This window comes from Saimiri boliviensis, chromosome 11, assembly GCF_048565385.1.
Source record: "Saimiri boliviensis isolate mSaiBol1 chromosome 11, mSaiBol1.pri, whole genome shotgun sequence".
Taxonomy (NCBI): Eukaryota; Metazoa; Chordata; class Mammalia; order Primates; family Cebidae; genus Saimiri; species Saimiri boliviensis.
This window is the reverse complement of record NC_133459.1, coordinates 114758998-114784762: the sequence shown is the minus strand read 5'-3', so window position 1 is coordinate 114784762 and position 25765 is coordinate 114758998. Positions and strand designations below refer to the sequence as shown.

The 25765-nt window shown below is 40.6% G+C and overlaps 1 protein-coding gene and 1 long non-coding RNA gene across 13 annotated transcripts in view; one reads left to right on the top strand and one right to left on the bottom strand.

The window, feature by feature from the left end:
• LOC104652223 (uncharacterized) overlaps positions 1-9447 on the bottom strand; it is a 62699-nt gene extending 53252 nt beyond the window's left edge. The window contains exon 1 of the long non-coding RNA XR_745554.3: positions 9167-9447. This is a non-coding gene — a long non-coding RNA (uncharacterized LOC104652223). The remainder of the gene's footprint in view (positions 1-9166) is intronic.
• A 251-nt stretch (positions 9448-9698) lies between these two features.
• RWDD3 (RWD domain containing 3) overlaps positions 9699-25765 on the top strand; it is a 67358-nt gene continuing 51291 nt past the window's right edge. For 6 of the 12 annotated variants that reach the window (XR_005577001.2, XR_012512578.1, XR_005577002.2 and 3 more), the window contains exons 1-4: positions 9699-9826; positions 20320-20807; positions 22686-22801; positions 22900-23005. Coding sequence is in view for 5 of the 12 variants with exons in the window: in XM_074381389.1 (XP_074237490.1) it covers positions 9742-9826; positions 20320-20807; positions 22686-22801; positions 22900-23005 (795 nt within the window). In the remaining 7 variants the exon portion in view is untranslated. The other 6 variants (XR_012512580.1, XM_039460900.2, XR_012512579.1 and 3 more) reach the window with 6 other exon arrangements.

Here is a 25765-nt window from a genome sequence, read left to right as displayed (position 1 = left end):
CAGGAGGCGGAGGTTGCGGTGAGCCGAGATCGCGCCATTGCACTCCAGCCTGGGTAACAAGAGCGAAACTCTGTCTCAAAAAAAAAAAAAAAAAAAAAAAAAAAAAAAAAAAAAAAATAAGACAAGTGAACCATAACCTATTTACTTACATACTATAACCATGCGTTCATTCATTCTTGGCTCATTCTACAAATAGGGCATGCCTTTTATACGCCAGGCCCTTTGCTAAGAGTTGGAGATACAACCAAAGATGACACAGAAATGCACCCTCATCTCATGAAAGTCATGATCTACTGGGATTACAGACATGTAAGCAAATACAGTTCCATACGATAAGTGACAGGGAGCTATAGGAGGAGTGCGATTCAGACCTGAAGAATGAGTAAGAGTTCACCAGGTAGAGAAGTAAGGAATCACCTTAGGAAAAAGGGGACAGAGATAATGACAAAGTATGTGGTAATATGATCCCAATAGTAGAAGCTCTGGCTGTGTTTTATCTAGAAGTGTAATGTTCATTTTGAAACTAATGAAGCTATCAGTGAAAAAATTCTGGCTGATTAATGTTTTGGAGGGCGATGAGAATCACACAAATATACAAGGATTTTACCAAAAACAACAAAAGACAAAGTATTATAGCCTAGCCTTTTATTCTTAGATAGCTTTTATATCACTAAAAGAGACAAAAACAGAAACACACACACACACACACACGCACACACACACACAGAGAGAGAGAGAGAGAGAGAGAGAGAGAGAGAGAGAGAGGAGAGGCAGTCAGAGAGGAACAAAAACCAGTGTGATATTAGCGGGCGGCAATTGTGCCACAAAGAGATTTTTCTTCTAATTTCTTGACTTTTTCCCCACTAAAAACAGAAGGAAATAATGTAAAAAAGTGAAAAACAACAGGGAAATGCAGAAACACTCACACAAAAGGGTTATTGTTTTGATCCAGATTGTGCTGGAAACACCAGCAAAATAGGGCGTCTTTGTTTCATTGCCAGGAAGTACATCACCGTCATTGTGAAATTCTTGAGATTCAGGCTAGCAATCATCTACTTCCATTATTTCAACAGGCTGCAGATAACCACGTGTATGATCTCTTAAGACCTGTCTCTCCCACTACACTACAATTTCTAAGAGGTTCCTGTTGCAAACCAGTTTCTCTGGGACCTGGTGTAATACTTGACACATAGTAAGGTGCTCAATAAATGGTTGTTGAAGAATGAAGGCAGAGATCTATCTTTCCAGCCACATTTCCTTAAGCTTTCTTCCTCCTCCCCTTACCTATGATGGGGAACGTCTATCACAATGGCCAAACCAGGCATCGTAGGCCTTCTTCAGTGGGCTTTTACTTCTTTGGCAGGACCTTTATCACTTCATCCCAGGAAATGCTTTTTCTCCTCTGGGATTAGATTCCACGTTCCTGGAGGGCAGTCACTACGCTTATTCATTCACTAAAATGCCTGAAATTTTATAAAATGACTAGCATATGGTAGGTGCTTGATAAGTCTAAGTGATTTCATCAAGAATTTATGAACTTTACAATGAGTTTATTTCTATCAACAAATATTTATTGAATTTTTAATCTGCCAGGCATTGTTTTAGATGCAGAAGATACAGAGGTGAACAAGCATGATAAGGCCCCTGGAAGTTTAATGGAAGTTTAAATTCTAGTGGAGACAAACTAGATCTCTATCTTTCACCATATACAAAAATCAATTCAAAATAGATTAAAGACTTCAATTTAAGACCAGAAACTATGAAACTACTAGGAGAAAACAGAGGGGAAATGCATCAGGGACATTAATCTAGGCTAAGATTTTTTGGGTGAAACCTAAAAGCATAGGCAACAAAAGCAATAATAGACAAATGGAATTACATCAAACTAGAAAACTTCTGGGCACAGCAAAGGAAGCAATCGACAGAGCGATGAGGCAACCTCCAGAATGGGGAAACATATTTGCAGGATATCCATCTGACAAGAGCTTAGTAGGCATATTATGTGAAGAAATCAAACAATAGCAAAAAACCAAATAATCTGATTAACAAATGGGCAAATGACCTGAATAGACAGTTCTCAAAAGAAGACATATACACATGGCCAACAAGTATAGAAAAATCCTCAACATCACTAATCATCAGAGAAATGCAAATCAAAACCACAATGAGATATCTCACCCTAGTTAGAATGGCTATTACCAAAAAGACAAAATATAACAAATGCTGGTGAGGATACAGAGAAAAAGGAACTCATATACTGCTGTGGGAAGGTAAATTCGTATAGTTATTATGAAAAACAGTATGGAGGTTCTTAAAAAAAACGCTAAAAATAGAAATACAACATGATTCAGGAATCCTACTTCTGAGTATATACCTACACCAAGAAGGAAATCAGAATGTTGAAGAGACATCAGCATTCCCATGGTTGTTGCAGCACCATTCATAATAGCCAATATAGAATCAACCTAAGTGTCCATCAATGGATGAATTATAAAAGAAATGTTGTACATACACACACTGGAATATTACTCAGCCAGAAAAAAGAATGAAATTGTGTCATTGTGGCAATATGGCTAAGCCTGGAGGACATGACATTAAGTGAAATAAGCCAGGCCCAGAATGACAAAGCCTTTATTCTCACTCACATGTGGGAGCTGAAAAAGTCTATTTCATAGAAGCAGAGAGTAGAATCGTGGTTATCAGAGGCTGGGAAGGGTAGGGGGAGTGGGAATAGGAAGAGACCGGTCAATAGGTACAAAATTACAGTTATATAGGAGGAATGTGTTCTAGTGTTCTATACCACACATAGAACTATGGTGAGTAATAATTGTATGTTTCTAAATAGCTTAAAGAGAAGATTTTGAATGTTCCTAACACAAAGAAATGATAAATGTTTGAGATGAGAAAAGTCCCAATTACCCTGATTTGATCACAACACATTGTAGACATATATTTATATAACTCATGTACCCCATAAATATGTACAATTCTGCATCAATTTTTACAAAGAATCTAAAAAATTACACCGAGTAAAACTAAAAAAAAAAAAAAAAAAAAAAAAAAATTCTAGTGGAGACAGGTAATAAGCACGTCAGACTTCATTTTTGATATTTGTCAAAGGCATTTTTGACAGCTTTTGAGCCCCACTCCTCCCTTTTTCCTTTTTCCTTATCTCTGAGTGAGCAGGTCAGAAAGCCTGGGTACTCTCTCCCTTGGTGATGGTAGGGTGTTCAGACCATAGAAATCCTGGGGGGGTGTGGAACTCTAAACCTGGCCTAATCTCCTAGCCACAATAACATCTAAGCCATTTGCCCCTTCACTCAAGTCATTTTCAGTTACACTGTTCCTTCCAGAAAGCCTCGGCATGTAGGTAACAAACCTTTTCAGATCTTGGTGCATTTGTCATCTCTCTGGACATTTGGATCAATTTGATGGTGGTGGTGGTGAAGGGATTGATCCTGCTCTCTGTGGAACAGCTTAGCTTGTCCAGGCTGCTGTCGCAAAATACCTTGGACAGAGTAACTGATAAACAACTGAATTGTATTTCTCACAGTTCTCGGGGCTTTCAAGTCTGAGTCATGGCACTGGTGTTGTCTGGTGAGGGACTGCTTCCTCATAGGTCATGCCTTCTTGCTGTGTCCTCACATAGTGAAAGGGGGCCAACAAACTCCTCTCAGGCCTCTTTTTATAAGAACACCAGTCCCATTTATGAGGGCTCCATGCTTACGACCTAGTCACCTCCCAAAGGTCTCATCTCCTGACATCATCACATTGGGGATTACATTTCAACATGTGAATTTTAGGAAGACACGAACATTTAGGCCATGGCACCGGGAATCACAAGACACATGTAAACAAACAGGGTGATTTCAGATAATGGTAAATGTTATCAGAAAGATAAAATAGGACAATGAGATAAAGAGTAAGGAGTTTGGGGATGGGGGTCAAGAGATGGGGACAGTCTGAGCTCTACAGACTTATGTGGCAATTTAATCTCTTGACCCACACTCACCTTGATGTGGTGGGACTACCAGCTGCCTCCCAATGGGGTTGCTCCTTTCTCTGTAATAAGAAAGGAACAATAATTATACTTCATTTCTTCCTCCATTTTAAGCTGACTACAGGGCCTCTCAGATTAAAACCAACTTTTCAAGCTCCCTTTTAACTGGCAGCAGTCATGGGGACTGAGTTCTAGACAATGAAATTGGACTGAATTCCATTCTTTTGACTGGTGGCTGGAGCTCCAATAGTGACCCTGGACCACAGCATAACCATGGGAATAAAATCTGTGCAGAGCAGAACCACAGAATACAAAGAACATGTCTCTTGACACGGGGGAGCACCAAAGCTCTGCTTAGCTCGGGACTTGAATGTTTAGGAGAAAACCAATTGTATCTTGTTAAAGCCACTACACGGTTAGGCTCTGTGCCTTTTTCACCTGAACTAATCCTAAATCATACATTTGTTAAACATATCACTTTAGAACCTGTCTTTTTCCATCTCTTAATATCATCTGCCAACTCTATTCACTCTGTTTGACCCTGGTTTTCTTGTTTCTTCCCTCCTATTTCACCTCTTTGTTTTTTGTCTATTTTCCCTTAATTGAGCATTATGCAAAACTCAAATAGCCTGATGTAGTATCTACTGAACACAGTTTAAAAATTCACATTTATTAAAGAGAATATGAAATATACAAATGTAGAGAGAATGAAATACTGAATCTTTACGTACCCATCACTCCCCGCCATCAATCATTAACCTATGATCAGCTTCTGCCCCACTCAGACGGTAGCCTGTTTCCACATCCTATATTATTTTGAATCAAATTTCAGATCTCTTATTGATATTAAATCAAGTTTCAGACTTCTTTATTTAAGAAGCAGGCAAGTCAATCTTTTTTATTTTCTCCTGACATAAAGACAAATTTCTTAACTCATGGCTTCTTCTGCCTCGTAAAAATCATTCTTTTCGTTTCTTGTTTATACTCCCTTTCCCCCTGCCCCTTCTTCCTCCCTCGTCTTTTTTTCTTTTTCTCTTTCCCTTCCTACCTTGTTCCCTCCTTCCAGTATATTTTTTTAAAAAGGAAATCCAGGTCTAATTTTCCCCATTATACCTGTGGTTTTTTGATATACATCTCTCTTTCCATTTTCAATCACTTTAGCTAAAATGGCAGAGTTTACTCACGGATAGTCCCTTTGTGAGTTTGGATAAAGGGACATTTAAAAAGTCACATAATCCTCAACCCTCTTTTACAGAATAAAAACTGGCTACACTAGTACTACAATGGGAAGATATAATGAATAAGAAGAATCCATTTATAGTAGTCACCAAAATTAAGTATTGGATACTATTTTAACTAGGAAAACTCAAAAACCCTAATGATACCAGTGACTTGTTTTTATAACATCGAGAAGGCATTGAGCTTTCGTATCGGTGGATTTGGGCCATATGGATGGGTTCCCATAAACAAGCTGGAACTGTCTTGATATCATTCATGCATAGAAATCAAGCATGGCAGAATGCAGCCAGTATTTTGGAGGGAGTACAGATTACTTGGGCATGATGGAGGCAGATCTTTCCACACAAGGGTCTGATCACAGAGTCGGTGGCAAATTCTCATAGATTTTATTTGCTTTTGTTATTATGATATGATGAGAAGTAAATTTATGATCTGTATACTGTACCAGAACAAAAGAACTATGACCAGTTAACGTCCCAGAGTCTGCGTACTTTTGAAGGCCTACCATGTTCCTGAGCATTTCCAAATTGTTCCTCCTCTGGGAAATTGTGGGGTGCTACTTTCACTGTTACTTTAACCTACATCATAATATTGAACTTCAGACCACTAAGGAAATGTGATAATTCTTGCACCCTCAGCTTGGTGGAAGAACTTGTCATTGTTGCATATTGTGTTTACTTGTCTAGACCAACGGCTGTAGTTACTGGAAACATGAACTTGTTTTCATCTCTAACCTCTCCACACTCGGCCTGCAGAGCCAGGCCAACAGTCAGTGAGTCTCCAGGAACATTCTGTGAAATGAGTATGCGAATGCAGAAACTCTTTAGACAGAACCAGTAGCACAGCTTCTTGGAGTTCAGATTTATTTAGAAAGCTGGCATTTCAGTCCTCTTTTGTTTGTTTGGTGGCTCATGAAAGCACTTTTATTTTTCTCAGTTTTAATTTGATATTTTTTTTTCTTTTCTTCTTCTTCTTTTTTTTTTTTTTTTTGAGATGGAGTTTTGATTTTGTTGCCCAGGCTGGAGTGCGATGGTACAATCTCGGCTCACCGCAACCTCCGCCTCCCGGGTTCAAGCAATTCTTCTGCCTCAGCCTCCCGAGTAGCTGGGATTACAGGCATGCACTACCACACCCAGCTATTTTTGTATTTTTAGTAGAGACGGAGTTTTTCCATGTTCATCGGGCTGGTCTCGAACTCCCAGCCTCAGGTGATCCACCTGCCTCAGCCTCCCAAAGTGCTGGGATTACAAATGTGAGCCACTGCACCTGGCTGATTTGATATTTTTTCTTATCACACTCCATTCCATTCCAGTCTTAGGATCCTCACCTTTTTGTGACATAACACTTAACCTCTCCTAATATTCTTGATATTGTGCATTCTCATTTCTACGCTCGTGTGAATTTTGACTTAAGAGTTCAAACTCGGAGTTGTGCAAATCTACATACTACTCATGAGAAAGTAAATAGAACTGTTCCCCTCCAAAACGAAAAGAACTATCTTCTGGGTTAGTGGTTTTAATTGAAGCAGAAAGGTTTTAAACCTTTTCCCCTTATGGTCTTGGGGAAGCAACTATTTAGAAAATTTGCATGTAAAAATAATACTGTTCTAGCAAATCACATACTTTTGTGTGTGCAAGGGAGAGAAGGGAGAGATAGAGATGGACACAGACAATGCTCTAACTGGAGACATTCATCTTACATTTAAATATTTTGAATTTTCAGTAGCCTGTGAATACAAGAAAACTTATTACATTAAGGTAGACTTTAGAGATTTGACATGTAGCTGATATTTTCACAGTGCGAGAAATATCAAGCTGACATTATGCTGTCTCTGAGATGATTATTTCCAAATGTCAGAGTGCAGAAACTTATTCATGGGACTTCAGTGCCTTAGGATAGTGTCAATTTAAAAGACATTTCACATTGACTTCTTTTTTATTTAAACATGCTAAATGAGGTATGAAGGGCAGGTTAAGAAATCAACTGAGAAAGGAAGAGCAAAGAAGAAACCTGTTGACAAGATTTTAAATAATAGATTGATGTACTCTTCAATTTTCACAGACCCCTTGCTGACAGTGGGCTTCGGCATTTGCCTCCTAATCCTTCCGACAGCTGTAATTTTGCTGTTCATGTTATTTCACTCATCTCACAGTGAATTTGGAAAATTAAAAATAAGTAAAAGATATTTAAATATTTTTTATTTTTGAGATGGAGTCTTGCTCGTCGCCTAGGCTGGAGTGCAGTGGCATGATCTTGGCTCACTGTAGCCTCTGCCTCCCATGTTCAAGCAATTCTCTTGTCTCAGCCTCCGAGTAGCTGGGACTACAGGTGCCCGTCACCACACCTGGCTAATTTTTGTATTTTTAGTAGAGATAGAGTTTCACCATGTTGGTCAGGCTGGTCTCCAACTCCTGACCTCTGGTGATCCATCCTCCTCAGCCTCCCAAAGCGTTGGGATTACAGGCATGAGCCACCATGCCTGGTCTAATTTTTGTATTTTTAGTAGAGATGGGGTTTCACTATGTTGGTCAGGCTGGTCTCGAACTCCTGACCTCAGGTGATCTGCCTCCCTCGGCCTCCCCAAGTGCTGGGATTACAGGCATGAGCCACTGTGCTGGCCTATTTTATAGATTATTTTTAATAAATAAGTCGAAAACCAAATTGTTTGACTTTTAATAGTAACACTGTACTTCAAGTTAACTTAGTAATATTTTAAATTAAACATTTATTCTTTTGTTCAATCTCTTTAGCAGTTGATTACGAACCTACTAAACTGCTGGAATGTCTGTTATTTTGGAAATAAAGGAGGGTTTTTTTTTTTTTTTTTAAATTTTCATTAAGCCAATTGGCCATATCAGAGAGAACTATGAGTTTAAATAAGACTTCATCTTCCCAATTATGTGCTCCTAATTACTTGGGGTCACTGAAATCCCATGGCATCTTCTGAAAAGCATTTTCCCTGTAGTCCATCTTGTTAGGTTTCCTTTCTGTTCCAGGAAGCCAGTATCTTTTCCTTTATCAAATTCCTTTTTTACCAACAGTGGGAATGGTAATGGTGAATGGATGCAGGGTCTTAAAATCAGCCAACGTTGTCATGACTTCTGGAGGTCAATGACAGGAGTCACTGCATAACAATCTAAATTCCCTGATTTATCTCATGAAATGTGATTTCTCATACAAACAAAAGTTGTGAGAACTCCATGAGCAAGACCAGCTGCTTTTGGGGGCTGCCAAATTTTAGATTGTTACTTGAAAAGCAAAAAGACCAGGCAAACATCCTAGAGACAGACCTACTGCAGGTAAGTATTGTAGTCTTGTTCACTATAATGAAAACAGAATGGATGGCTCATCCTGTTACCCTATTGGTATTGCTCACATTTTAAAATTTAGGATCTGGACTCAAGAATAATAATTTCATTATTAAGTTTCAAGAGTCACATTGTGTTATATGCATCGAATATCACAAAATCTAAAACACTGAAAAGCTAGCGTTTACGCTCTTGAATCATACCCTCAGTGGCCAAGGATTCCCACTGGCCGCTGTCAGCAGGGCTGTCCCCTGTGAAGGCAGCAGACAAACGAGGAGCGTTACGGCCTTGCTCCCAGGACTTCGGCGCACAGTTCCCAAGAGGTCCAGCTCCGTCCAGTCAAAATCCTGAAGCCAGAACTGCCAGGTCCTGCTCCTCCCCTTTTGCACCCGAAAGGGGAAAGAGGCCCTGGAGTCCCGACCTCGTCGAGTCCCGGCGCCAGTACCAGCTGGGGCAGGCATCCTCAGGTTGTGACTATCCCAGGCCTCTCCCGGGTTAGCAACAACCTCCAGACGCCTGGGTGGCTAACAGCTGCAGGGGGCGGAGAATTCTGTTTATTTTGTTAACTGTGGTTTTCTCCAAAACACTCAGTTCAAACCGGAACCGGGCAAGGTCTCACCTCGTCTCCCGGCCACTTCCCTGCTTGTTTGTTTCTGCCTCACTCTCAGGTGTCTTTAGCCCAGTTCATCTCCACCCAGCAGCCCAAGGCTGGGCGGGGACGGTCAGGGTTCGAAGCCTGCAGCCAAATTTACAGGTTTTCAGGCTCTGCTGGGAGGCCTCCCTTTCCTCAGAAGAGCCGCGGGGAAGCTGGGCGGTCGCCTCCGTGGCAGACTGAGGCTTTGGACCTAGGCTTCCAAGAAAACCCCCAAACCGAGGGGCTGAGCCTCGCGTCAGTTGTTAACGAGCAGGCGCGTCTGGGCGGAACTTTTAAGGGCCCTCCCCGTCTCGCCCCGCCCTCGCCCCGTCTCGCCCCGCCCCCGCCCGTCTCGCCCCGCCCTCGCCCCGTCTCGCCCCGCCCCCGCCCGTCTCGCCCCGCCCCCGCCCCGTCTCGCCCCGCCCCTGATCCGCCCGGCTGCGGAGGCGCAGGGCGCCCCCGGGTGGCAGCGAGCGGTGTTGCTCCTGGCGGGTGGCGGCAGCGGCGGCGGCGGCGGCGGCGGCGGAAGGGGAAGCGCCGAAGCGGCGGGGCCCACAGCCATGGCGGAACCGGTGCGGGAGGAGCTCTCGGCCCTGGCCGCGATTTTCTGCGGGCCCCACGAGTGGGAGGTGCTGAGCCGCTCAGGTGACTACCCCCGCGCGCGAGAGACAGGGCGCCCTCAGGGGCCGCCCGCGTTGTCTCTGCGGCTCCTCCCCACCGCCGAGCCTGGGCACCCCGCCTGGGCTCACGTTTGGGGACCGGATTAGTTGAATGATGGCGTGACAGGCCCTGGAGGCCGGAGTGGTGTCGCAGCGGGCGGGAGTGTGAGGAGACCCCGGAAACCCGGAAAGAGCGGCGCCGCCCCCGGGGGCCCCCGTCGCGGGTCGTGCCCGGAGCCGCCGGCCTCTGCGCTGCGCGGCCCCAGGCCCTGCCAGCCTCCCGCCCTTCGGATCTCAGCCTGGAAAGAAGCCTGTGCCGACGCCCCTCGGCGTTCTGGGTCCTTCCTAAGCGCTGTGCCCTGGGCCCTCGAGAGCACTCCCCCGTTGTGACCCTTCATGGGTATTTGGACATCTTAAGTTGCACGAGGGCAACGACCCTGTCTGTTTGGTAATAACTCCAGGCACCTAGAACGGTGCCGGCCAGGCACATGGTATGTAGTTGGTAAATGTTTGTTGACTGAACATCTTAATTTAGCCAGTGCTCAACCTTAACTTTACCTGCATTCTGTTAACAAGTTAATTGCTTTCTGATACTTTTTTTTTTTTTTTTTTTTTTTTTTTTAAGACAGAGCCTCTCTCTGTTGCCCGGGCTGGAGTGCGGTGGTGGCTCGATCTCGACTCACTGCAGCCTCCGTCTCCCGAGTAGCTGGGATTACAGGCTCGTGCCACCATGCCCGGCTAATTTTTGTATTTTTAGTAGAGATGGGGTTTCACCATGTTGGCCAGGCTGGTCTCCAACTCCTGACCTCAGTTGATCCGCCTGCCTTGGCCTCCCAAAGTGCACTGAGTGACAGGCGTGAGCCACCAGCGACAGGCCTTCAGATACTTTTTTTAAAAAAGCAAGCTCTTGAGGGTTCTATTAGTCATTTAGCCCACATTGATTGAATCCCTGCTCCCTGCAGACTTTGACAGGGTTTCAGAGGCACTGCTACCCATGGCCTCTAGGAGCTTACAGTGTACAGAGGTTCTTTTGACTATTTTTGATGATAGGCAAAACTTACTTTGTCCCTGTATGTGGCTTCTGTTGAGTAAAAAACAAAAACCAAACCAAAAAATAAAAACTGCCATTGATGAGAAAGCGCAGCGATGCAGGTGATCCTCAGTTTTCACTTAGCTTTTAGATACATTATGTACACTTTTGGTGCACGAGATTGATCGTTCTAATGTTATGTTGGCTTTTTGACCATAAATCGGTTAACCTTTAAGAAGGTTCCCTTGAAGAAGGTAGTCTAAAAATGAGCTGGATGTTGTGAGAAAACCATCTAAGCTTAAGATCTTTCATGGTATCCATCAGGTATGTTATTCCCTGAAGAACAGGAGTTGACTTCATTTAATCCTTCTTGCATTCATCCACCTACATCCACTCGTTGAGCCCTGTTATGTTCCAGGCCCTATGCATCTATTAGTGCAATGGAGCTGCTTGCTTTTTAGTGCCTAGCTTGCCTTGTATCTTTTTGAAACAATTGTTTAAAATCCATATGAAGGGATTTACTCACTTTTAGTGTTTTCTTGTCATCCCTCTTCTGATTGGGTAATTCTTCACCATCTCCCTCTCTGGCTCCACTGTTCTCTTTATTGATAATTACTTCTGCCTGAGGCAGCTATTTGAAGAGATCATCAGTTTTCCTAAATTCCTTTATTATGGCTCAGTTGGGAATGTCCTGGAAAAATGAACCCGTGATTTCCCATCACACCTTAAAGAACTGGTAATAGTCTGGGTCATTAGTACAGAGCTGAGCATAAAACACTGCCGAAAGGTCAGAGAAAACCCAAAAATATAAGCATAGAAAGAAAATAGTTTCTTAATCTTGAGAACACTGTGGACTCTTTATCTGCTGTTAAATTGAGCATGACTTTCAAGCCATGCCTCCTAATTAATTTAATTCAGTGTTCTGGCATCAATAAGTAATTGAATTATAAAAGACTTCAATGTAACAACTTAGGGCATTTTGTTGCTGAGAGGTAGAACAATTCAGTGATTGAAACAGGGATGTTTGATGTTCACAACTGGGAATGAAGGGTAAGATAAGGACTTTTTTTTTTTTTTTTTTTTCCTCATGATTTTTGTAACATCTTTTCACGAAGTGAGGACTTCTTTAAGGGACCACAGTAAACATGTGGCAGGCTGCTGGCTACACACTCACCATCTCCGTCAGTCTTAGTTGGAGGATACAAGCTTCATACTAGAACACTCCAAACACCAGTTCTTTTCTGGCTTCCCCCAGATCAGGTTCTCCCTTTTGCCACTGGAATCAGGAGAATGTTGCAGAGGAATTGCATTTCTGGTAACAAGATGACCGAGGAAGACTCAGACTGCTAACCCAAGGGTCAAGTATTGAGGCTGTAGGATTGAAGAAGCTGAATAATTGGATTCCATTTAGCTGGACTAATTTTATGCTGAGAATTTCAGGGGATTTTATCTGCCTTTTGATCTCTGTATCGTGGTTATACTAAGCTCATAGTAAGAGGCATAACCATCTCTTAGGAGTACAGATTATGTAAGTCCCGACACTCCCATCTACAAGGAAGGGCTGTGGGTAGACTACATTAGGGATATTCTGTTTTTCTGTAGTCAGTCCAGGTGCCAGATTTGATGGGGTGACCTGCCATGTACATGATACTTTAAATGCATCTTACCCTATGAAGGTACTACTATTGGTCTTCTTTTACGGAGGAGACAACTGATACTCAGACTGGTTAAATAACCATCAGGCTCCAGGTGTATGGGCCTTTGCACTGCATCATGATCCTTCATAGAGATGGGGCTGTTGCATCAGGAAAATAGTTCTTGGAAAGCAAAGAAATACTTGTCCAGAGAGCAATAATGAGCACCCAGAGAAAAGATGTGTGAGCCAACTTATATTCAGAACAGTCCCAAAGGGGAGTGTTTGTGTATGTGTGTGTATCTGTGAGAGGCGTGAGATTGGTATTGTTTCACCATTTTCTTGATGGGGAAATTGAGCAACACAGAGATTATGTGGGCATGGTCAATGTTCACTATAGGTGGGAGTTGTGCTTCTGGAAATCATCTCACAGATAAAAAAGTTGTACGATGGGAGAACCCAGTATCATGTAATATGTCTTCACAGTATCTGCAGAGTGAATTTTTGTATTTTATCAACGCTAATGTTCAGATTAGATTGGGCCCTCTTATCAAATGAATCATGACTGTCACACGTTGACCCTTCTAAATCTGCTCAGCTTGGTTTTCTACTGATTGTCAGTATTGAGCTCAGGTCTATAAAACCGATTTAGCCTTGAACTTCACTTGTATAGCATGAGATTGCCACTTTTAGCTTCGTTTATTTTTAGTTTTTTTTTTTTTTTTTTTTTTTTTTTCTTCTGTAGCTACATTGAATCATATGTAAAAATACAGCTGAAGCATCAAACAAGCACTGGTGTGTGCTCGCCTGGGAGCTGCCTGGGAGCAGGAGGCAGGACAGTCTCATCTCATAAAGCATGAGAGGGGGCTGGAGACTTCTTAGTGGTTTTCTTCAAAGCTGTATGTTGAGAATATGTAACAACTGCAAAGGAAAAATACAAGTGTAGGGAAAGTCAGATGTATATAGTATGTAAAGAACTTCTTAATGGGCTCTTAGTGAATCCTGAAGAACCCATTCTCTTAAACTTTATCTTTTTCAGTGTCTTATGTTATTTGACTGTATTTATAGGGTTTCTATTGTGTGTTGTAGTTTATGAAGTAGAATGAAACCTAAAAAATAGCATTAGTGTGGATTTGGAGTTCTAAAAGTTTAGTTTCTCTAGTTTGAATTTCTGTTTGGAATGTGGTTAGGATCATACTTTCGGATGTTTGTAAGGAAGTATGTTTGAAACCTGTTTCAGTTTGTGGTTTAGTTATGAAAATGATACCCTTACTGTAAGGCAGCGTGATTTGGTTAGAAACAACAACTAGTCAGTTTGTATCAACTTCGACCAGAGGGCGTCCCACAGTTTTTTGGTAGGGTCTTTCCTTGGACTTACGGAAATTTTAGTTTTCTGGGGCAAGCCTTACGTTTTCTAGGGCATAGCTGTTTGTTGAGAATGATCAGTTTGTGAATTAAGCTTATTAACCAAAGTTTTGGGGGGGCCAAGGAGGGGCAGAGATCAGTATTAGATTGAGAGCATAATTATTTTTCTGCTAATTACTCTTTTTATAAGCTGTTAATAACCTTAAAGCAGATAGGGGCAACTTTGTTTTCTTTTTTCTTATGGCAAAAAATAAACAAAAAATCAGACTTACAGTGTGTGTCTTATGTGAAAAATTCTGAGGCAAAAAGGAGCCAGTTTAATTGCTTGTACAATCTCAGGCAGATGAGAAATGGAAGAGTACATACATACTTCTAGAGTTTTTGGGACAAAATGGGCTTTTAAAGTACACAATTTTATCGCCACATTAAATACTAGCAGAATGGAGTGTGTTATTGGGCTTTTCAGTTTCTTGTAGAGATGATAGTATCATTTTGTATAATCTCATTTTGCAGCTACAGTATGTGGGTGGGTGGGCAGGGGATTTACCAAGGCCAATCAGGAAGAATGCTAATCCTTTCCAATTCTTAAAAGAATTAAGGCAGTTTTCTTCCGAACATATAACTAGTAGTTTCTCACAGTTTTCTAAGGTGAAAGTCAGGATTTTCCCCCATTGCTATTCTGTTTGCTGACTAGGACCAGAAAATAACAGAGAAAAATGAAAATTGGTAAGGACTGACATGGCTGGCTCAATAGCCTTTCAAGACTCTTCCCCTGGGCTACCAACATGTTTCTTTCATGTGGTTCCCTGCACTAGAGAGGACCTGGTGGGTGTTTACGTGGCAAAGGTTGGAGAACACTATGGATCTCAGGATTTTGATGAGAAAGGGATTCTTTAACGTTTACAGCATAGCCTCTCGCTTCAGTATGGCTACGTTGCCTGCCTTTGTAGTAAAATCTCTGCCTCCTCCTTATAAGGACACTTGTGATTACATTTGGGGATCACCTGGGTAATCCAGGATAATCTCCCCCTCTCAAAATCCTTAATTTATCATGTCTGCAAAGGCCCTCTTGCCATGTGAGGGAATGTAGTCATAGCTTCTGGGAAAGAGGATATGCACATCTTTGGGCCCATTATTTAGTCTATCACAGGTACCAGGGATTTCTGCACCTGTGAGATCCATGATTACAGGCTACTAGCACAATTCCAAGAGGTGTATCACTGTAAAATTTAAAAGTTTTTTGTATCCCCCCCCCCCCCCATTTTTGTGTTTGTTTAAGAAGAAAATTGAGATATTTCAGTGCTGGAGAAAATGTTAATTTAGTTTAACCACAATAACTCTGGGCATGAAAATACCATAAAATAAGTTTGAAATACCATGGAAGTCATTAGGCGGGACTTAGGGAGGAACTGTGGAGCTGGACAAAATTTTAGTAGACAGAAAGTTAAGGGCCTTCTTGGAAGACAGGATAGTAGGAGGAAGAGGCAGAGATGGGACACCCAAGACTGAGGACATGGTGTAAAATGGGTAGTTGAAGCCAAGAGTGAGGAGAGAGGAAGTCAGAGTGGTAGGCTGGCCCTAGGTGTTGCATGGAAGAATTTGTAATTCATTTGTCAGTTTGGGAGAGTGGTATTGGGATGATTTGGTGTGGGGAGAGGCAGACAGTGAGGAGACCACTATTGCAGAAGCCAGAGAAAGGCCTGAATTAGGAGGGTGGTCATGTGAGTGGAAGGGAGAGAAATTCTGGAGGACTTGTGGGATTTGGCAGTTGAATGTGAAGTATGAAACAAGAAGCGGGGCGGGGCGGGGGGGGGAAGTGGGAGCCAGCTTTAAGATTTTATGCCTAGACTGGGTGTGGTGGCTCACACCTGTAATCCCAGCACTTTGGGAGGCTGGGGGGGGGGACAAATTACCTGAGGTCAGGAGTTCAAGATCAGGCTGGCTAACACGGCGAAACCCCATCTCTATTAAAAATACGAAATGAGCCGGGCCTGGTGGCAGGTGCCTGTAATCCTGGCTCTTCAGGAGTTGAGACAGGCGAATTGCTTGAACCTGGGAGGCGGAGGTTGCAGTGAGCCGAGATCACACCACTGCACTCTAGCCTGGGAAACAAAGTGAGACTCCATCTCAAATAATAAAAAAAAAATTATGTCTAGATAACTGGAGGAAGAAAGTTATTCATGGTATTATGCTTTACAGAATGCCTGTCATTTAGGGGTTTAGGAAAAGTAGAGAAACCAGTTCAGTGATGAGCAGAGACATAAGAAAAGAATCAGGACACCGTGGTGTCTGGGAGCTAAGGGAAGAGAGAATTCTGAGATGGGTTCAGCAGGTTCGGGTGCTGTAGAAAGGTAGCCACGAATGCGGCTATGTCAGGGGTGCCCAAACCACCTTCATACTCAGTGATTTGCCAGAAGGACTTATAGGACTCAGGAACACTGCTATATTTATGGTTGTAGTTTATTATGTCATACGGATACAGACTAAAAGCAGCAAAGAAAAGACTAGCATGGAATGACGTCTGGGAGAAACTGGGAGCAAGCTCCAGATGTCCCCTCCAGAAGAGTCACACACACATGCTTAATTTTCTTAGCAATCAAGTGTGACAACACGTGAGGTGTGTTCCCAACCAGGAATGCTCACTTGAGCCTCCTTGTGAGAATTTTAATTGGGGGTCAATCTTTTCAGCATGTAGTACCTATGTGACTCATTTCTAGAGCAAGAAGATTTACCATAAATCACATTGTTAGCCTAAATCATTGAATCAAACAGACACTATGTGGTCCCACACTTCAGACATACAAAAACAGGACAAAACAAAACAAAAAAACAAACCAAAACTCTTTTTTTTTTTTTTTTTTTTTTCATTTGAGACGGAGTTTCACTCTTGTTACCCAGGCTGGAGTGCAATGGCGCGATCTCGGCTCACCGCAACCTCCGCCTCCTGGGTTCAGGCAATTCTCCTGCCTCAGCCTTCTGAGTAGCTGGGATTACAGGCACATGCCACCATGCCCACCTAATTTTTTTGTATTTTTAGTAGAGACGGGGTTTCACCATGTTGACCAGGATGGTCTTGATCTCTTGACCTCGTGATCTACCCGCCTCAGCCTCCTAAAGTGCTGAGATTACAGGCTTGAGCCACTGTGCCTGGCCATACTCTTAACAGGAAGAATGTTACCAGGACTCTGAGCTCAGCTCTCAGGAGCCAGCCATGGGCCAGTTCTAAAGACAGGCTGATCATGGGAATGTGCAGAATTTGAGCAACCCACTCCTGTTGAGTTTTCTCTTTCTTGCACAGTGGCAATTAGGAGGTCATTGGTAATGTTTGAGATGGGAGCTTCAGAGAGAAGGTTATGTCAGGAGCCACAGTACAAGTAGTTGTAGAGAGAGTGGCTGGTGGGAAAATGGATGCAGGTGGAGAGAATTATATTTTAAGAAGACTGCAGATGAAAGGATAGAGAATGATAGGTCCGTAGCTTAAGGGAATTAGTAGCACTGAATTTTTTTTATGCAAGGAGAAAATATTTTGTTAGTGGAGGAGAGGAATAATTAGAGGGAGGGATAGAAAATGCAAGCACTGCCCAGGTGTGGTGGCATACCACCTGTAATCCCAGCACTTTGGGAGGCCAATAAGGGAAGATTGCTTGAGGCTACAAGTTCAATACCAGCCTGGGCAGCATAGCAAGGCCCCCATCTCTACAAGAAATAGTAATAATAAATTAGCCAGGCATGATGGTACATGCCTGTAATCTCAGCTGCTCAGGAGGCTGAGGTGAGAGGACTGTTTGAGCCCAGGAGGTTGATGCTGCCATAAGCCATGATCATCCCACTGCGCTCTAGCCTGAGTGACAGAGTGAGACCCAGTCTCAAAACGCAAACAAAAACAAAAATCAAGCACAAGAACAGTGATAGCGTTTCCTGTGGAAGTGAGGAAGACACTTCTTTATCAGATTAAACAGTGAAAAGGAGCAAGATGACTAAATTTAAAAAGTATATATTATCAAGTGGCCCAGCCATTGCTAGGCAGCAGTGACAGCTGCATGTCGTTGGTCACTAGCACACTTCCATGATTCAGCTAGTAAGGAGACAGTGAACCTGGAAAGATTTGGGCAGTTACCGCTTATTGCACAGCAGGCAGCATTAGCTTTATATTCACATTGATTCTCCTTGTCCCCCAAGTCCGGTGGAGTGATGTGGAGGTAGACTGAGGTGTACACACTATGCGCTCAGTGGGTCTTTGTTATACCTGAGGAGCAGTGAACTTAGGAACCCTCCGGTGTTATGAGGGGTTTGTTAGTGATCCTGCTCAATCTTTGTCCTGAGGAATATGTTATTTTATATTGCTTAGGAAACAAATCTACCTCCTGATCTGGAGGGAGAAACTCTAGCTTCCAAGGTTGTCAGTTACACAGATGTTCTTGAACAAAGCCATAGATGCCCTTTGCTCAGAAGGCATTCAGAAATGCCAGGTCCCTGGAGAATTATCTACCACCATGCATTTATGTTTATATAAATTATATGTATGTGTATATGTATGCATATTTATGAATAAAGAAATGTTTAGATGTAGAAGAGAAGTCAAGGAAGGACACTTGGGATATGTCCTCCCTTTCATGTTCTGAAACACTGGATTGAGTCACTATGATGGGATCTGTATCTTACCTATCATTTCTCTCAGAGGCTAGTAGTGCCTTGAGCTTAGTAGGTGTTCACTGAATGTTTGTTGAATGATGCATGAATGAAGATCTTTAAAAGTTCTCCTCCTCCTTGAAGAGAGAATGTTAACTCTCTAGATGATTACTAGAAAGTTTATTTGCCCAAATGGTCATGTGTTGTCTGTAGTTCTATTTGTAATGTCTGTTTTACTTATTGAAATGCACTGATTTAACATAGGCAGCCTACTTTAACAATAAAATGTATTTTTAAAAAGGATAAGTAGTTAGGTTGGGTGTAGTGGCTCACACCTGTAATCCCAGGACTTTGGGAGGCCGAGATGGGAGGATCACCTGAGGTCAGAAGTTTGAGACCAGTCGCTTGAACCTGGGAGGTAGAGGTTGCAGTGACCCAGGATTATGCCACTGCACTCCAGCCTGGGTGACAGAGTAAGATTTTGTCTCAAAAAAAAAAAAAAAAAAGAATAAGTTACTAGTTAGAAGAAAGAAAGGTTTTAAGAAACATGATGGATTTTAGAGGAATGTACAAAGTTAGATCTGGAAAATTTTTCTTTATGCGGTATACAGTATACATTTTACTTATGTAATACAAATATAAATTGTATCATTTTAATATGTTCTTTATAACAGTTAATTGTCTGTGTTTTCAGATGATGTCCTAAAATAGTAGTTCTTTGAAGGTGGTACTGAAGAGTATATGAAAGAAAAACTCTAACAAATGTGTTTGGTCCTGTATGAATCAATGTCTGTAGCAATGGCTTTTATATATGTGGAATCAGAAGGCTGGGAAGCAATTTTAGTGTTCAGTTAGGTTCTTTAAAATGGGGATACAGTCAGGTTTCAGGCGTTGAGGCTGTTGAGCAGCAATCCAGGTACGAAAATGGGAAAGATTTGACTGCTTCTCTCATGCAGAGGAATAAAGCAAGGGCACGTGCAGAGAGAAGCAGGGATGGAGAGAGGCAAGTTAGCTTCAGAGAGATTTATTTGCACCCAGTTCTGTTCTACTCAGCCTGACATTTTATCATCTTTTTGAAAAGTGGCGTGAAGTGGTGTGGAACACATCAGAGGGTGAAGCCGAGCAAATCTGAAAGAGAGCAGAGGATTTCATCTGATATCCTATGTGTGCTTTCCCCTTCCTTCTTAGGAGCCGGAAGAGGCAGAACTGATGGCTACTCAATTTCAGTTCATCTTGCTACCTTCATGTTACACTGATACTAATATATTTGAAATAAGAAGAGAGCGGGCCAGGCAGTTACTGTGTCACATGCAGTCATCAGTTTCTCTGCAACCCTACAATCACGTGGGATTGCATTGTTTGCTTTGACTTGCTTGGACTTACCATAAAATGACTTTCATTGGATTTCATGTGTAATTTTTAAATTAATTACTGATTTTATATATACATGGTATTATATCTTTGAAAGCTTATATGAGTTTATTAGGGATTTTCAGAATTATCACCTAAGTCTGGCTAGAAGAAAAAATTATATGATGAAAAGCCTTTTTGGTAACTTAATAAAAATGGGATGATAGTAAGTGTAAATGCCAGTTAAGTCGAGGGTGTTGGTGTGTGTGAATACATGAATATATGGGTATAGTTGAAGGAAATAATTTGTAAATCATAGCTTTCCTAGTATTACATGTTCCTTCATAAAATAGCTCAGAGTTTTCTCATGAAAAATAAATTGACATTTGAAAGAAAAGTTTGAACTTGCTAGTGTTCCCTTAAAATTGAATAATGTACATACAGCTAATGATTATTTTTGCATCCCTTCCAGAGACAGATGGGACCGTGTTCAGAATTCACACAAAAGCTGAAGGATTGATGGATGCAGATATACCTCTGGAACTGGTGTTCCATTTGCCAGTCAATTATCCTTCATGTGTACCTGGTATCTCGGTTAACTCTGAACAGTTGACCAGGGCCCAGTGTGTGACTGTGAAAGATAAGTTACTTGAGCAAGCAGAGAGCCTTTTGTCAGAGCCTATGGTTCATGAGCTGGTTCTTTGGATTCAGCAGAATCTCAGGCATATCCTCAACCAACCGGAAACTGGAAGTGGCAATGCAAAATGTACTTTTTCAACAAGCACGACCGTGGATGATGGATTGTGGATAACTCTTTTGCATTTAGATCACATGAGAGCAAAGACTAAATATGTCAAAACTGTGGAGAAGTGGGCTTCAGATTTAAGGCTGACAGGAAGACTGATGTTCATGGGTAAAATGATACTGATTTTACTACAAGGAGACAGAAACAACCTCAAGGTGCCAAAAAGTTAAATGTTGAGTATGAATCTGGCTATTTTCTGCTTAAAATGGTGTGTTTTTAAGTGTGTTTTATAACAGTAGGATAGACTAATTATTAAGATGTTTCTGCTTTCATTATTACCATCTTAATGGATCTTCATTTTCTTTTTAAAAAAATGTCTGACTGCTAATTACAAGTACAAACTTGCAAAGCTTGAAGAATAAGATTATATTGTAAAAATCATGTCACTTAATAAAGTGACAGGTTATTTTAAAAGCTCTGTGGCACATGAGTGTTTGTTTCTGTAATTAGCTATGAGCCTGAACTTTATAAATGTGCACTAAAAGTTTGTGCATATTAATATTTCTTCCCATAGCGAGGCACAGCAAAGTATGTATTTGTGGATAGTCTGGAAGATTTGTAACTTTCTGGCTGTTAAAAATACATTCTGACACTCTAATTTGGTATCTATAATACCTGGAAAGAGGAGCTTGTCTGTTATAGCCGAGATTTCATGTTAGTAGAAGTAGAATCATTAGGACTGTCAACTTGTCACCTCCTACCTAACTTTTGCTTTCCACCTGACTTGTCTCAGCAGTTGCTTTCAAAGTCATCATCTTCTTCAGATTTTTCAAGTTCTTATTCTAAACTCATCTGACCTGTTTTAGGTGGGACAAGATGCGGAAAGCTGTTTATTATTATATCTTAGAAGCGCTACAAACCACTTAATAGGTTTTATACTTTCAGATAGGTTAGGTCGTGAATAATTACATTTGAATTTATTTAAGACAAATTTAGGGTGAACAGCCCGTAATCTTAAAGATTTATAGAATAATGACCTAGTTTTTCATGATGGGCTTTTACCACAAAACTACTTTGGCATGTGGTTAACCACACTCGTGCTGTGTTAACATATATAGATACAATAATAATTCAGATTTAAGATCTATCTGAATTATTATTGTATCTATATATGTTATAGATACAATATATACAAGGGGCTGACTGAGGAGCCACTTGTTTTAAAGTGATTTGTAGTATATCTATAACGTTTGACCCTTTTGGGTAAAATAGTAGCTGACTATTGGATAAAATAAATAAAAATTAATTTTCTTGCTCATCTTTACCTTTAGGCTCAGATTTCTCTTCAAGCCAGCTCAGGAATATTAGGCTAAACACAGCTGTTTTGCAGATGTTGTTACTCAGATTGAAACATCAATTAATTAACAAGTGTTTATTCATATTTACTAGAACTCTGCCAATGTAGAGAAATAATACTTTTCTAGGAGATCTTTTTTAGCTGTTTCTAAAATATCATTTTATATAAATTTCTCTTATATTTTTGTAAGATTGTATACTAGGATCGAGAATGTATAATAGGTGCATATTTATAGATGTTGTCAGTTTGGAATGGTAAGTGCTGTGTGCCTGGCAATGTCATTTAGCTGCTGAATTTGTAACCGTAAGAACAGTAGCTTGTGCTTGCAAGTGTGCAGTGGTGCTATATCCAGGTACTCCTCTAGTGCTTTGCATGTATTATCTCATTTAATCAGTACAACTTCCCCATGAGTATAACATGTTATACTCCCATTTTATGGAGAAGGCAGCTGAGCCACAGAGGATTTAAATAACCAGTCCAGAGTAAGAACTAGTGGGCAGTTCAATCCAGATGTAAACTTGAGGATTTGGATTATATTGTTCTTTACTCCTGTATCCACCACTACATTATTCTGCCAAGTATGTAAAAACAAGTATGTAAAAATTCTTACTGCTTGATTAAAAAAGAGAGCACTCTTTAAGCATGAAAATAAGCCTATAGGTTTATGGCTCCTTTAAAATGAGGACTGTGAGATTCAGAGTAAGATATGTATTTAATGTACTGATTTATTATTTAGGAGTACCTGATTCTTCAGAAAACCTCCAAAGTAGATGTGGACTCAAGTGGAAAGAAATGCAAAGAGAAAATGATTAGTGTACTGTTTGAAACAAAAGTACAGACAGAACACAAAAGGTATAATTTAGAACTATTGCAGATGGAAAAGCAACTGAATCGATAATTATACTCTGACAAATCTAGGCATATTCATGAGTTTCTCTTGTATAATGCAGGTTTCTGGCATTTGAAGTCAAAGAGTATTCAGCGTTGGATGAATTACAAAAGGAATTTGAAACTGCAGGACTTCAGAAGCTTTTCTCCGAATTTGTAGTTGCGCTGGTAAAATGAAATGGAAGACAGAAATCTTTCAGTAAAATAGCAGTGTTTTTTGTTGTTTTTGCATTGGATTTTGGGAGTAGTTAATTGAAATAGTCACCAGGGAGTAATTTTAAAGTTTCTCTGAAAATAAAATGATAGGCATCCTCCTAACTTCAGGAACAAAAGCCAGTTGTTTTATGAAATATTAACATGAAGAAAACTTGTATATTATAATGTTTGCCAGGAAAGGCTAGGTTCAGTAGATGAGACGTTATTTAAAAGATAAATTTTAAAAGATGGCAAATGAACACTTGTTTTTATAGACAAAATTTGTTTGGAACTATGCAATTTTCTGGCGAATTTTCTTGTAATTAAATGATTTTTTAAAAAGGGATTTGTTTTTATGTTTACTTTTTTATGTTTATATTTTTAGCATTTGATCACCATTTCCCCCCACTCAGCTTATGTCTAATGTTTTAATAAATGTTAAGAAAAATACAACACTGATTTTTTTTATGGAACTGCATTGTTAGTTTAAATACAAAGTTCTATAGAACCAGATTTACAGTTTCTTTTTGAGAGGGTTCTAGAGTAGCATGGTACTTGCTAGCCTTAGGACTAGAGATTTGATTCCAATTAAAATTCTTATTTGAAAAACTGACCTTCTTGTTTTATAAGAAGAAAAATGTTCATATAGAATGAACCTGGCTTGCTAGAGGAAATTATTTACCAATACTATTTTTTCTTTCTTATGAAATCTGTCAAAACCTGGTAAAATATATTTATCATGACCTAATGAGAGAAGAAGCCATAAGATAAAACTTATATTAAAATCTGTAATAAAAATGTAAGTAGACATTTATATCTCATAAAGGATATTGGTATGCATGAAGCCACTTGGCCTGCTAAAATAAGGGGCTGAGTCATGGAAGAAAGGCCAAGTGAATCCCTTTCACTGCCGCTTATGAAGTATAGTGATAACATTATACAATTATAACTGATCGGGGAGGGAAGTAAGGAGAACATTGTGGCCGGCTGAGCAGTGTTTCCTGATAGTACTTGTCTGTGGTGATGTCAGTTCAACCTGATTGTCTTATTTTCAGGTACCTTTGTAATTTAATTGTACCTATCTGTTGATTATTTTATGGAGTTTCTTTAATGAAGAGGTTCTCAGTTTATTTAATCTCATTCTGGTGTATTTATGATTTTTTTTTTTTTTTTTTTTTTTTTGAGAACTGGTAAATGTGGTTAGATTGTTCTATGGGAAGAGCATGAATAGCAAGGAGAAGCTTCCCTTCTGGAATGCAGAACTGAGAAAATAGGTCTGAAAATTTGGGGCTGCTCATTATTACCCCTTCCTTTGATTTCCTGTAGTTTCAGTGAAAATTAAAATAATGAAAAGGAACAGAGTGGAGAATATTGGCCATATGATTGAGATGGATTGAGGGTGATCATAATATAATAACATTTTACCTGGACTCTTCTCTGCAAAAATATCCTTCTGCTTATGCTTTCTGGTGCACTTTTAGCCTTTCATCTTCAAATTGGACTCTTTACAGAAGAGTTTGAATCAGATCATCTTGAATGTTTGCTGTAATGACTTTCTCTAACTTAATGATATTTCTGTCTGCTAAAATTATTTTTAAAAAGTATTGCTTATTATTACTTTCTTGGATGTTTACATCTAAGTCTTTGGCGAATACATACACATCAGAATGAAAGTAAACCTTGACAGAGTTAACGGTTTCTATAAAAGTAATTTGACCTCTGGATAAAATAAAATTTAAAATTATATACCACAAGGCTATTTGTCTTTGGTATTTCTTCATTATTAGAGTAAGAGGCTCTTAATTAGTTACGTTGATATTTTTGCCTCAAACTCTGCTGCTTTCTTTTCAGCTTGAGATACTTATGAAAAGATAATTAAGACTTCTGCTTCGGTAATGCTGGACCAGCTTTTCACTGAAGAAAACTAAAAACAAAATATAAAACACATCCTCTTAAAAGAATCAAAGTCAGTTAGACAGTGAGAATTGCTAGGCTAAACTCTGGAGGGAAGAGGAATCCAGAGTAGTAAACCCAGCACCTGGGGCTATTTTTTCCTGTGGGTACATTTGCCACTCTGCAATAGTTAGCTGAAGGGCTGAGTTCGTTTTTGCAGCTTGGAGATCTAGGGAGTAAACATGGGGCCTGGAGGAAGAAGTAGATGGAGCCAAGAGTTAGGACCCCCAAAGGGCTACACTGTGTTAATAAAGGTGAACTGTACATAAACCAGTTGTGCTAGACTATAGGTAAGGTTTGAGGATTCTGGTGAGTCTAGAAAGTCTTAACTCTTTAACTTGGATGAAGGTCTCTGTGATTCTAATGCTCTCAAATCCTCCAAATCTTCTTTGAAGGAAGCTAACATCCTCCTAACGCCTCAAATTACATAGAATTATTTTAAAATTCAGTATCTAGCAAACAATCAGAGGTAAGTGGATATATGAAGAGACAAGATAGTAGTGAGAAACATCAGAGAAAACAGGCAATAGAAATCAGCTGGTTGTGGTGGTTCACACCTGTAATCCCAGGAACTTGGGAGGCCGAGGCGGGTAGATTGCTTGAGCTCAGGAGTTTGAAGCCAACCTGGGTAGTGTGATGAGACACATCTCTTTAAAAAAATACATAAAACGCTAGCTGAGCGTGGTGGCATGCGCCTATAGTCCCAGCTGCTCAGTAGGCTGAGGTGGGAATATTGCTTGAACTGAGGAGGTTGAGGTTGCAGTGAGCTGAGCTGAGATT